This window comes from Gopherus evgoodei, chromosome 3 (assembly GCF_007399415.2).
Source record: "Gopherus evgoodei ecotype Sinaloan lineage chromosome 3, rGopEvg1_v1.p, whole genome shotgun sequence".
NCBI classification, from domain to species: domain Eukaryota; kingdom Metazoa; phylum Chordata; order Testudines; family Testudinidae; genus Gopherus; species Gopherus evgoodei.
In genome coordinates, this window is record NC_044324.1 from 204,700,463 (window position 1) to 204,712,530 (window position 12,068).

Genomic DNA, 12,068 nt, shown 5'->3' on the forward strand with positions numbered 1-12,068 from the left:
AATACATCATCTAACGGGGTTTTTGATGGTTCATTTTCACATTATTCTCCATGTTATTTGTGAAGCTTGGTGTACAGAACCCTGCTGTCTTCAGAGATAACTGAACTCATTACATTTTTGCTTTTGATAGGTTGTTTTTCTGTCTTGCATTAATACAGTAACACCTCTGTTTCTATAGATGAGCACAGAGAACAGTTCGCTTATGGAGAAAATGAAAGCCTTGGAAAATAGGTCTTCCTGTTGTTGTTTGGCTTCCGTGGTTCATGGCAATGCAGAAATACTAACAATTTCTCACCACAGCACATTTAGTGTTGATGCAGGTATGTCAAATCTTTAAAAACTTCCTGTTTTCAGAAAGAAGTACAGGTGTTGAGCTAAATCTGCTCTATTTGCTTGACCCAGAGAAATTTCTCTGATAACACATGATTTGTGATGTCACATGAAATTGCCAAACAAGGGGCATAAACTTTTTACTGAGTTATGAGCTACAAAGCTTACTGTTTTAACATTTGGTTAAAGTAAGATGAGTATAGTATAAATAAAGATTAGGGTTACAGACTACCTATGGTTATTGCTACTGCTGAATTTAAAGGGAAACTAGAGGTAGCGTTGAGTCAGTAAGAGCCTGACCAACTTCACTGAAGTTAATGGGAGTCTTTCCATTCAGCTGAATGGGAGTTGGATCAGATCATGAGTGCTTACTTGGGTTAAGGGTGCGCACAAGGTAGAGGCTTAGCTATTAAGTAAGTCCTTTTAGGAAAGTCCAGGTAATCTCAGAAATCATTCCGGTTCCATGAGTGAGAAAAGGTAGAAGGCAGAAAATACTGGAGTTAAACCACTGGCTGCAGGACTGGTGTGAAGCTGAAGGGTTTTATTTTGTGGAACAGTGGGCCACATTCCAGGGGAGAAAGAGGGCTGTGCAAATGGGACAGCCAGCATCTCATGGGTAGGTAGGGCTAATCATCTCAGTTGAAGCCTAGTGAAAGGGGAAGGTGGTAAGGAGGCAAATGCAGGAGAAAGGCAAATTTAGTAGGTTGTGAAAAAATTGAACGGAGGTGACACAGAATGTAAAGAGAAGAATTTTTTCAATTCTATATATACCAAGCTAAGAGTCTTGGTAATAAGCAAGAGGAAATGGAATTTCTCATATGATGAGGAGAAATTTTGATATAACTAGCATTACTAAAACAAGGGGAGAAAATTTGCATGATTGCAATATTATAATAACTGGTTACAATCTGTTTAGGAAGGATAGAGTGGATAAAAGATGTGTGGGGAGTGGCACTCTTCATTTAAGATGTCAATAACTGTTTTAGATATCAGAGGGGTAGCCATGTTAGTCTGAATCTTTAAAAGCAGCAAAGAATCCTGTGGCACCTTATAGACTAACAGACAGACGTTTTGGAGCATGAGCTTTCGTGGGTGAATACCCACTTCGTCAGATGTATCTGACGAAGTGGGTATTCACCCACGAAAGCTCATGCTCCAAAACGTCTGTCTGTTAGTCTATAAGGTGCCACAGGATTCTTTGCTGCTTTTACCTGTTTTAGAGTTAACATCAATAACTCGGAATCACAGGATCTTGAGTGCACATAAATCAATATGCTAACTAATCAAGCCCCGAACAGGGTCTGCTGGCGGTCTGTTATAGATGATTAAAATAAGAGAACAGGATGAGTTACTACTTAAGCACCTGTCTGCAATGCATGTAAAGAAACTGTGTTCTTCTTCAAGTGATTGTACATGCGCGTTTTCCTTCTGTGGTACCCGTTGGGGCAGTTTGAGTGCCCTCTGGTGCTGTGCACTCGTATAAAGCACCCAGCCAAACCTGCACTTCCTCCTTACCACCTCTGATAGTCACTGAAACAGCTATCCTTTCTTTAGCAAGATCTCTCTGTAGTCTTCTCTTTTGTATATTTGGACATAGTTAGTTAGTTGTAAATAGTTGGTCATAAATAATCCTTTCGATGTTACTCTGGTAGAATGTAGCTAAACTGTAGCCTGCACAATACAGTGTGGATGACTTCAGTAGCAAACTTCACATTAAAAATGTGTGGTTAGGTGTCCCAGAGTTAGAAGCAAAGACCTATTTTTCAAGTGGAATTACGCCTTTGTTCTGTGAGGCTAACTGGAGTATGTTTTTGTGGATTGTTTTTTTTTGTTTTTTTTTTTTTTGCGGTGGGGAAAATATTTTCATAATCTGAAACAAATTCTGGAATTGTGTGTGAAAGTTTGAAGAATTATAGCCAGCCTGCTTTGATGAAACACTTTTTTTCCCTGCTTGGAGCGCATTAACAATGAAATGTTAGACCATGTGATACTTGGTAGTTGCTTACCACATCCACTAAGTTATCTCCACTTGCAATGTAACAGAAAGATGTTTACAAGATTTATTTTAGCCAAAAAATCAACCAAACAAAAAAAAAAACCCAAACCCACCACAAAAACATCATGTTAAAGCAGAACATCTAGAACAGTTTTAGCCTTGCCGTCTGTTACTTGATCATTGCAAAGACAATATTTTCTTTAAGAAGAAAGGGAAATGAACACATTCATTCAATTAAAGCTGACCCAGAATAACCACAAGGGAATCTGTCTTCTCTTTCAGAAAGCCCTCATTGCTTCAATAGTTGTGGTGGTGCAACTTGCAATTCTGGGACACAAAGCAGTAAATGTGTTGCTGGGACAAGCTCAGTGGAGGATGATGAAATCAGAATGAAAGAGATGTATAAACAGCTGTAAGAACTGATTTTTGTTATTTCTTACAAATGTAAAAGGGAGTTGGATACCATTGTCCCTTCTGGAAAGTTTATAGTGGGTGTGAAACATATTGTAAGGAATTCAAATAGCATGCAACAGTGACAACTTGGCACAACCAACTGCACCTGTACAAATAGGGGGAGGTACATAAAAAACAGAGTAAGTAATCTAAATGGAACGTCAGGATGGTTTTGTAACAAACCTACTATCCTGGCATAGATTTCCCAACTTCGGTGTACTTCATGTAGCTGCTTTGTCAGGAAATCCTGAATACCAGCAGCAAGTTGTGGATCATGCAAATACTTATGAACATGCTTCACTGTACACACTTGAGTGGGCCTATTGGCATCCATGGTATTTCTAACATGTATAAAATTAAGCATGTTCACATTTGCAGGATTGGGCCCTACAATGGAAGGAATGCAGTTGTGGTCAGTGGAAAAATAACAAAATGGTAGAAAAAGATTCTCTCTACAAAGAGGGCACATAATATTAAATACACAAATGTAATCCCAGCTTCTGCAGCCACTTAAGTATGTGTGTAATTTTTCTCAGGTGACCAATACTAATGGAATTATTCATATGAACAGAAGTGGTCCACATGTTTTGAGGTTTGCAGGAATAGGTCCTAAAATTACTGAAAGTGTCTTTGTGTGTTTGCCCTGCACTTAGCACAATGGGGCCTTGATCCTCACTGGGCCTCTTGGCGCTATTGTAATATAATACAAAATCAAAGTCTACAAGTCAGGCAACTCTGAAGCACTGTTTCTATTTCAGTGACAGAACTTGTCTGACTTACTTTGTCCCTGCTGAACAAATTAAGGCATTTCTACTGCTATGGCACATCATAGGTCTGATCCCCACACATTCCTTGAGCACCTGAAGCTCCACTGAAGACAAGGACAGTTTTGAGTTCTTGTGGAATTCAGAATAGGGCTGTCTGCAAGCACAGCTCTACCTAAATCTTAACTGTAGTTGCATAACAAATACTTAAAACCAAAATTTCCACGGTAACCTCACCTCTATTGCTGATTTTGCACATTGCATTTGAGCCTGCAAGAAACAGCATGTGTGTGATTAAAATCATGTAATGGTCAGTAGGCTTAGAAAATTCTTTGTGCACACAAATACTCTTTTTTGGCTCAAGTGTGTGTGTGTGTGAATAAAATTGTAGGTATAAATTGAGAACCATTTTTGATATTTTGACCTTTAAGATATCTGAGTCAGCTACACTCACATTGGGTATCAGTTCATTTCCTGCCATCCTGTAGGCTAAACATCAGCGTGAGACACACAGATTAATTCACTCCAATGTAGGCAGCCCTTTAAAACACATTATTATTAAAAAAAAATCAAGTTTTCTTTTAAAATTCTCTGTGTAAGTAGCAATTGTTAACAGTGTTTAATTCAGATATACAAAAAAGTGGTGATGTAATCATCTTGTTCTTAAAGGAAGAGAGAACGTAACCTTCTGCTTGATGTCATGCTACTTATGTACACAAGACGATGGTTTCTGGAAGAAGCAATACCATATATAAGAAGAACTCTTAGGAAATGCGGAGTAAATTCAGAAGACAGAAACTGGAACTCAGATCTCTTATCCAGTCAAAACACAGGATTTAATGTAATAGCTCACAGCAGGGTTTGTTCTTGCTTCAGACGGTTTGTCTACACTGCAATTAGACAAGCGTGGCTGGTCCATGTGGGCTTGTGGGGCTCAGGCATAAGGGGCTGTTTAATTGTGATGGAGACATTTGGGCTCTGGCTACAGCCTGAGCTCTGGGATCCTTCCACCTCGCAGGGTCCTAGAGCCTCGGTCCCAGCCAAGTGTCTATGCCAGAATTAAACAACCTCTTAGACCAAGCCAACTGGCACAAGCCAGCTGTGCATGTCTAATTGCACCATAAACATACTCAGAGATCAGTGGGAGCATAATTAAATCCAATACTGTCATAAACAGATAAGTAAGAGTTAATAGAACAAAAGTGCTTCATATCTCTCTTGCCTGGAAAGGGTTAACAAGAACAGTGAGCCTGGCTGTCACCTGATCAGAGGACAGGATACTTTCAAATCTTGAGGGAGAGAAGTTTTTGTGTGTGCTGTTAGTTTTTGGTTGTTGTTCACTCTGGGGGCTCAGAGGGACCAGACGTGCAACCAGGTTTCTCTCCAATCTCTCCGATACAGGCTCTTATAAGGTCAGAATAGTGAGTACTAGGTAGATAAAGCGAGTTAGGCTTATGGTTGTTTTCTTTATTTGCAAATGTGTATTTGGCTGGAAGGACTTCAAATTGGTATTTTGCTGAAAAGATTTTAATTTGTACTGGTATACTTAGGCTGGGAGGGTATTCCCAGTGTCTATAGCTGAAAGACCCTGTACCTATTACATTTTAAATTTACAAAGATAATTTTTATTTTTTTCTTCCTTTAATTAAAAGCTTTTCTTGTTTAAGAACCTGATTGGTTTTTTTTTATTCTGGTGAGACCCCAGGGGACTGGGTCTGGATCCACCAGGAAATTGGTGGGGAGAAAGGAGGGAAGCAGGAGAGAGAGGCTAATTTCTCTGTGTTAGAATTACTGTCTCTCTCAGGGAGAATCTGGGAGGGGGAGAGAGAAGGAGGGGGGAAGGTGCATTTTCCTCTCTGTTTTAAGATTCAAGGAGTTTAAATCACAGTGATCTTCCAGGGTAACCCAGGGAGGGGAAGCCTGGGAGAGGCAACAGTGAGGGAAAGGGTTTACTTTCCTTGTGGTAAGATCCAGAGGGTCTGGGTCTTGGGGGTCCCCAGGCAAGGTTTTGGGGAGACCAGAGTGTACCAGGCACTGGAATTCCTGGTTAGTGGCAGCGCTACAGGTTGTAAGCTGGTAATTGAGCTTAGAGGAATTCATGCTGGTTCCCCATCTTTTGGATGCTAAGGTTCAGAGTGGGGAATTATACCATGACAAATACTGTAGAAGCTTGATTTTTAAACTTGTGTGCCTAACTTCAAGCACTCAGGTGCCTGAAATGGGTATTTAAGTGGGTGCTTATATCTATAAACACCCACAGATCACACTTACATCAACATCTCTGAAAAATCATGCCCAGGGTGTCAAGTTAGTGTTTTAAAATTGAGGCACCCAGAGATCAGTGACATCTTTTAAAAATTTGGCTGGAGGGCATCAGGTGTCTAAATCAGATCTCATTGCCTCATTTTAGGCATCGTGTTACAAAGTTGGGCTCTTTGGTATGATCTGCCAGTGTTCTTCTCTTTTAGGACCATACCACCTAGATAGATTCACAAAACTTCTACAGATGTCAGAGGACATGGGCATACAAGGCACCAGCATAAGGTTCTTAGCAGGTGAAATTATCTTCATTTAAACTCATGTGGACCCTACACCTCAGGGGTTTATGTTGTACAACCTTTTTTCGGTGGAGTTTGCTGCTGATGATGAAAAACACACCCATTAAGATTACCCTGCACATCAATAAAAGATAGTTAGCTTGATAATTTAAACAAATGACCTGGTCCTGACTTCAGTCAGAAATAAATGCTTCAGTAGTACATCTAATGTTTCTTCCGTATTGTTATACAGTTCTGCATTGTACTGCTGCAGCCATCTAAATGACTGTGTATATAAGACTAATAGGTCATTAGACAACTATTTAAATACTTTCTATATTAATGAACACATTAACATGGAGTTAACACACCTTGCCACCTGTCTATGGTAGTACTGTAGAACCCCTTCAGTTGTTTTATGCATTTATTTTGGTGAAAATGCTGAACTGTTGAAACAACGTATGGAGCTTATATTGGATAACAATAGTAAAGGAAACTTACATCATATCCTGTTTCAGCAGCTTGTGTGTACTATGATTTTGGAATTATGCTGGGGAAGGTCTGTGACCTGTGTTACACAGAAGGTCAGACTAGATGATCACAATGGGTCCCTTCTGGCCTTAGAATCTACAAATATGTCATAGAATCAGATTATTAAGGTTGGAAGGGACCTCAAGAGATCATCTAGTCCAACCCCTTGCTCAACGCAGGATACCTATTGCAGAAATTGAGGTTTCAAACCTTTGTTACCTGTCAGCTCTGTATTCTTGGGGAACCAGGGTGCAGTACCTAGCCTGTTTGACTCATGAAAGACCTCCCCCTGCCCCCTTCAGCCTCTGCTTGAACCAAAGGCAATCAGAAGAAGGACTTACAAAAAGCAATGAAAAGGCAGTGAAAGACACACCTAAACCCCTCCGGACAAGAGTGACAGGGTTAAGGAAACTCCCCTAGCCTCATTTACATCAAAGATGGGACAGGGAGGCATCTCCACTAGCATACAGAATGGAGAACAGAGATTCCAAGGCAAGAACCACACAGAACTCTGGGACCAGAAAAGCAGGGAAGCATTGCATTATGGGGGAATCTCTGCTCCAGATGTTAATGAACCCACACCTGCACACACCCAGCTCAGTAGTTATCAGACCAATTCTAGTAATAAATCCTTTATTGGTATCCAAAATACTAAAGCTGCCTAATTGCATTGTAAGCTCCCTCAAATGAACATCACCCATAGCCAGGAATTATCAGTTCCTATTGTCAAGCCTGAACAAAAGAACTTTGGTATTCTCCCTTGAGCCATCAGTTTACCCATAAACAAATCTAGTGTTCTCCCCTGAACCATTGTTCTTTCCCTGCAAAAACCATACCCACGCTCAAGTATGGGTTCTGATGCCTGGATCCAACATCTGCATCAGTTCCATTGGGACTTCATGTTCTCCTGACTGATTGTGCTGGGGGCTCTGCCTGTCTCCAGCTCTCTGGACCCTCAGCTACCACCACCACCTCGGAACCCCAATTAACTCAAGCTTCAGGAGTTGAGAACCCATCTCTCTCTCTCTAGATCGAGCCTTCTGACCCTGACTTATGTGATGAGTTACAGGTTTCTAAATCTGACTTTTATAATCAAATTTAAAGTTAGATTTAATATTGTAACTGTTTTGTTTATTTGGCTCCCCTATGGTTATTACATATTAACATTTATGGTTAAGCTGGTTGCTTCTCTCTCCCCTTGTGTGTTTTTTTTTTTTGCTTCCTCATTCACTCTGCAGCAACGCTCCTCGTACCTAAGCTAAAGATCTCTGCAGCACCCCAAAATCCTGCAGCGTTTGCTCATCGAGTGGGTTACTACCAGAACAATTGTAATGTGAAAGTAGGGATAGGATGTGATGAACCTGGGACATATGAGGGTGGCAGATTGAAAGTGCTGCTTGACCAAGCCTGCTCAGGCATACTCCATTCCGGTGCAGTGCCCATGGCATATGAAGGTGGCAGCTTGGAGGTGCGGTTTGACCTAGCCTGCTGAATCCAAGGGCCTATGAGGGTGATAGCTTGGAAATGCTGCTCAACGCAGCTTACTCAGTCCAGGGACATATAAGGGGTCATCTTGGGAGTGCTGATTAACCCGGTCCTCTCAGACACACTCTGTTAGCGAGAGAGAGAGGGTGTATATGTGTTCATCTGATTCTGGGGCTGGAAGAATCCAACCCTGGGGAACCTAGGTCCTGCAAGATAGCTCCATTGGGGGGTGGGGGGATTTGCAGAAGGAAGAAGTAGAGCTCCATATAAGAACACAAGTGACACAAGCAGTACATTGACAGAATTACAGAAACCTCGCCCCCTAGAGGAGTAACCCTAATAAATGAGCGTACCTCAAAGTAATGGGCAAATCTGGTAACACCATATACAGTGTTCCCTTCCTATGAGCATTTTAATATGTGAGAACAGTGAGGATGGGTTTTTCAGGAATTTAGCACCAAGCTAATGAGGACGATTGCTTCTCATTTTCAGTACCATTCCCTTTTCTTCCTACCCTGTTCTCTCTCCAATAAATCCTATTACTTCTACTCCCAACACCTTCCCATCCTCTGAACTGAGCACCAGAAAAGCCCTAGTGGCCAGGGCTCTTTCCAAATGCTGTCGGCTGTCTACGGCATACCTCTAGTACCCCAATCAGCATGGTATCTAAATTTCCCTCCAACTCCTGGTCTCACCTCCCAACATAACTACTGGCTCCTAGTCCAAGGGTTAGGTTAAGAACTGGTAGGTGGAAAAGGCATAGAACTATAGGACTAGAAAGGACCACAAGAGTAATCTAGTCTACCCTGTTGCCAAGATGCAGGATTTGTTGTATCTAAACCGTCCAAGACAGATGGCTCTCCAGCCTCTTTTTGAAAACCTCCAGTGAAGAAACTTCCACAACCTCCCCAAGGCAATCTGTTCTATTGTTCTACTGTTCTCAGAGTTAGGAAGTTTTTCCTGAGATTTAATCTAAAATCTGCTATGTTGTAGTTTGAACCCTTACTTCTTGTCCTTGTAGCAAGAGAGAGCAACTTTTCTTCATCTTTTTTTGTGCAGCCTTTCAAGTATCTGAAGACTACTATCATATCCCCCTTAATCTCCTCTTTTCTAAACTACATATACCCGTTCCTTCAGCCTTTGCTCATATGACTTGCATTCCATCCCTCTGCTCATCTTTATTGCTTGCCTCTGGATCCTTTCCAGTTACTCTACACATTCTCTACAGTTTCTCTATACATTGGTGAAATTAGACACACTACTTCAGCTGAGGTCTAACCAGGACCCAGTACTATCACTTCCTGTGACTTGCAAGCTATGCCTCTGTTAATGCAACCTAAAATAGCATTTGCTTTTTTTGCAACAGCATTGCATTGCTGACTTACGTTGAGGTTGTAATCCACCACGACTTCCAGATCCTTCTTAGCAGTGCTGCTGCCAAGCCAGTTTCCCCCATTCTGTATTTGTGCATTTGGTTTTTCTTCCCTAAGGGTAGCACCTTACATTTGTCTTTGTTGTCTAGAGCTCAGTTCTCCAGTGTATCAAGATCCCTCTGAATTTTAGTTCTATCCTTCAAAGTATTGGCCACCTCCCCCTAGATTTGTGTCATCTGCAAACTTGATCAGCATGCTCTCTATTCCTAAATTCAGGTAATTAATAAAGATATTAAACAACAGTGGACCCACAACAGCTCCCTGTGGAACCTCACATGAGCCCTCTCTCCAATCTGACAACCTTCCATTAATAGTTATAGCATCATGATAGCAATATGGTGGATGGCTTCCAAGCAGCAGGGAGCAAATCCCGCCCTGCCTACTCCAAGCAGTTGAAACCCTCCCTCATCCCTCGTATAGTATCCCCTAACAGCCTCCTGAAACCCTAGAAATGGAGTTCTCAGCAGTCATCCACCAGCTAGTTACTTGTTTCCCTGTGAAGAGTCTGTGTGTCTCCCTTTACATGGCTATTAAAGATATTAAATGCTAAAGAGAGTTATATAATCAAAGATACAGAACTACAAACATAAGAGGGGAAGTGTGGAGTTTGCTGTCTAGTTATTACGGGAATATTTATTTGTACTTAAAGAATTTTCAAAAAATAAAAATTGTAGCAACTTTCAGTTCAGCAGATAATGTGAAATTGTTCTTTTTTTTACAGCAGATGATTGGATTTAGATCTCTAAGTAGTAAACACTGTTTAGTTTAAATTAATCTGATGATCAATTTTCCTGATTTTGGGGGAAAATTTAGGTTAGGGTGATAAAGAAACCTTAATTTTCAACTATGCCCAGCATTCAGCATAAAGACCTAGAAACAGATATAAAGGTGAGCTGAAAAATGTTAGTTGATAGAATCCCAAACAACAGATAGCATACATTAAATAGATGTATTTAAAATGTAATCAGTGAAGTCATACCTTATTTACTAAGCCCAGGGTATTTGAATTGCAGTCCTTCAGTTCTCTCGTAAAACAGTGGTTGATGTCACTATCATAGCATAGCAGAACTAAAGTGACAAGAAACACTACTTTTAAAAAAATAAACTAGAGTGAGGGGAAACAGGCAAGTGAGACAGGAGTTAACTGTCCATGGATCAAAAACCAAAACAAAAAACAGCGATGCAGGTTCTTACTGCTATAATATTTCTGCTGTTCCAGACACAGCTGGATAATGTTTTTGTGAAAACCAAGAGTCCATCACTGACAAAACATAAGAAACATTTCTGTGAGCAAAGCTAGATTTGAATCAGTCTCCAACAGGGAAATGTCAATATATTAACCCAAGATACTTTTGATTCACCCAGTCCAGAAATCCACTATTTCAACAGACACAGTCCTAAGACTAGAGAAATATTTGTACTAATAGTTTCACAGGTTTTTTGGGATTGCAGAAGAACTGAAAAGGATGATAAAGGCTGAAAGGCCCAAAATTTGATGCTTAAAATTTGCTTTCAAAATAACTCCTTAAAATGTGGTTATATAGTTTGAATGACATTAAAAATAGCATTGTGAGGGTAAATCCCATTACCCAGAACAACCCCATTGCCTTCACTAGAGTCAGTACAGATTGGAAACTTGTGAACAGTTGCAAGGCACCAAAAAACCAAATGCAGCTCACTCTCCCAGAGCTATTTTGGCAAAGAGACATCAGTCACCACAGTCAACAGATGTAACTCTGAACACAGGAACTGCAGTTGCTGAGTAAGAATGAAATGAACTGCAGTTGCTGAGAAAGAAAAAAATGATTACTAACCTTTTGTAACTGTTGTTCTTCAAGATGTGTTGCTCAGGTAGACTCCATGATAGGTGTGTTTGCACCGCATGCACAGTTGCCAGAGATTTCCCCCTCAATGGTATCCATTGGGCTGGCTCTAGCACCCCCTGAAGTCGTGTGCATATGCATAAGGGGTGCCACAAATACATACCCTCTCAGTTCCTTTTTGCCGATACGTCCATCAGAGGGGTACGAGGGTGGGTCATGGAATAGACATGAACAACGTATCTCGAAGAACAACAGCTACAAAAGGTTAGTAACCATTTTTTCTTCAAGTGCTTGCTCATGTCCATTCCCTGCTAGGTGACTCACAAGTAGTACCCCTGGAGGTGGGCTTGAAGTTCCTGGATGTGCTGACTGCAACATTGTTCTCCCGAAACTGGCACTGTCACGGCCCTGTTGGGTGATGGCATAGTGGGATGCAAAGGTAGGAACCAACAACCAGGTTGCAGCTTTGCAGATGTCCTGGATTGGTACCCGTGTAAGGAATACTACTGACAAAGCATGGGCACTTGTGGAATGAGCGGTCACAATGGATGGAGGCAGAATGTTCATCTGTTTGTAGCAAGCTTGGATACAAGTGGTTATCCAAGACAAAATTCTTTGGGTAGCCCACTCATCCTTTCTGCTACTGCTACAAAGAGTTGCAGAAGGGCTTAGTTCCCTTAATATAAAAGGCCAGGGCTCGCCTGCTATCCAGCATA

General features: G+C 41.1%; 1 protein-coding gene across 5 annotated transcripts in view; it reads left to right on the forward strand.

The window, feature by feature from the left end:
* The window catches only part of LOC115649174 (polyamine-modulated factor 1-binding protein 1-like), an 88,245-nt gene extending 83,477 nt beyond the window's left edge, over positions 1-4,768 (forward strand). For all 5 annotated transcript variants that reach the window (XM_030557849.1, XM_030557851.1, XM_030557852.1 and 2 more), the window contains 3 exons: positions 179-320; positions 2,609-2,738; positions 4,213-4,768. In XM_030557849.1, the coding sequence (XP_030413709.1) occupies positions 179-320; positions 2,609-2,738; positions 4,213-4,606 (666 nt within the window). In that variant the 3' untranslated portion in view covers positions 4,607-4,768. The remainder of the gene's footprint in view (positions 1-178; positions 321-2,608; positions 2,739-4,212) is intronic.
* Positions 4,769-12,068: the final 7,300 nt, after the last annotated feature.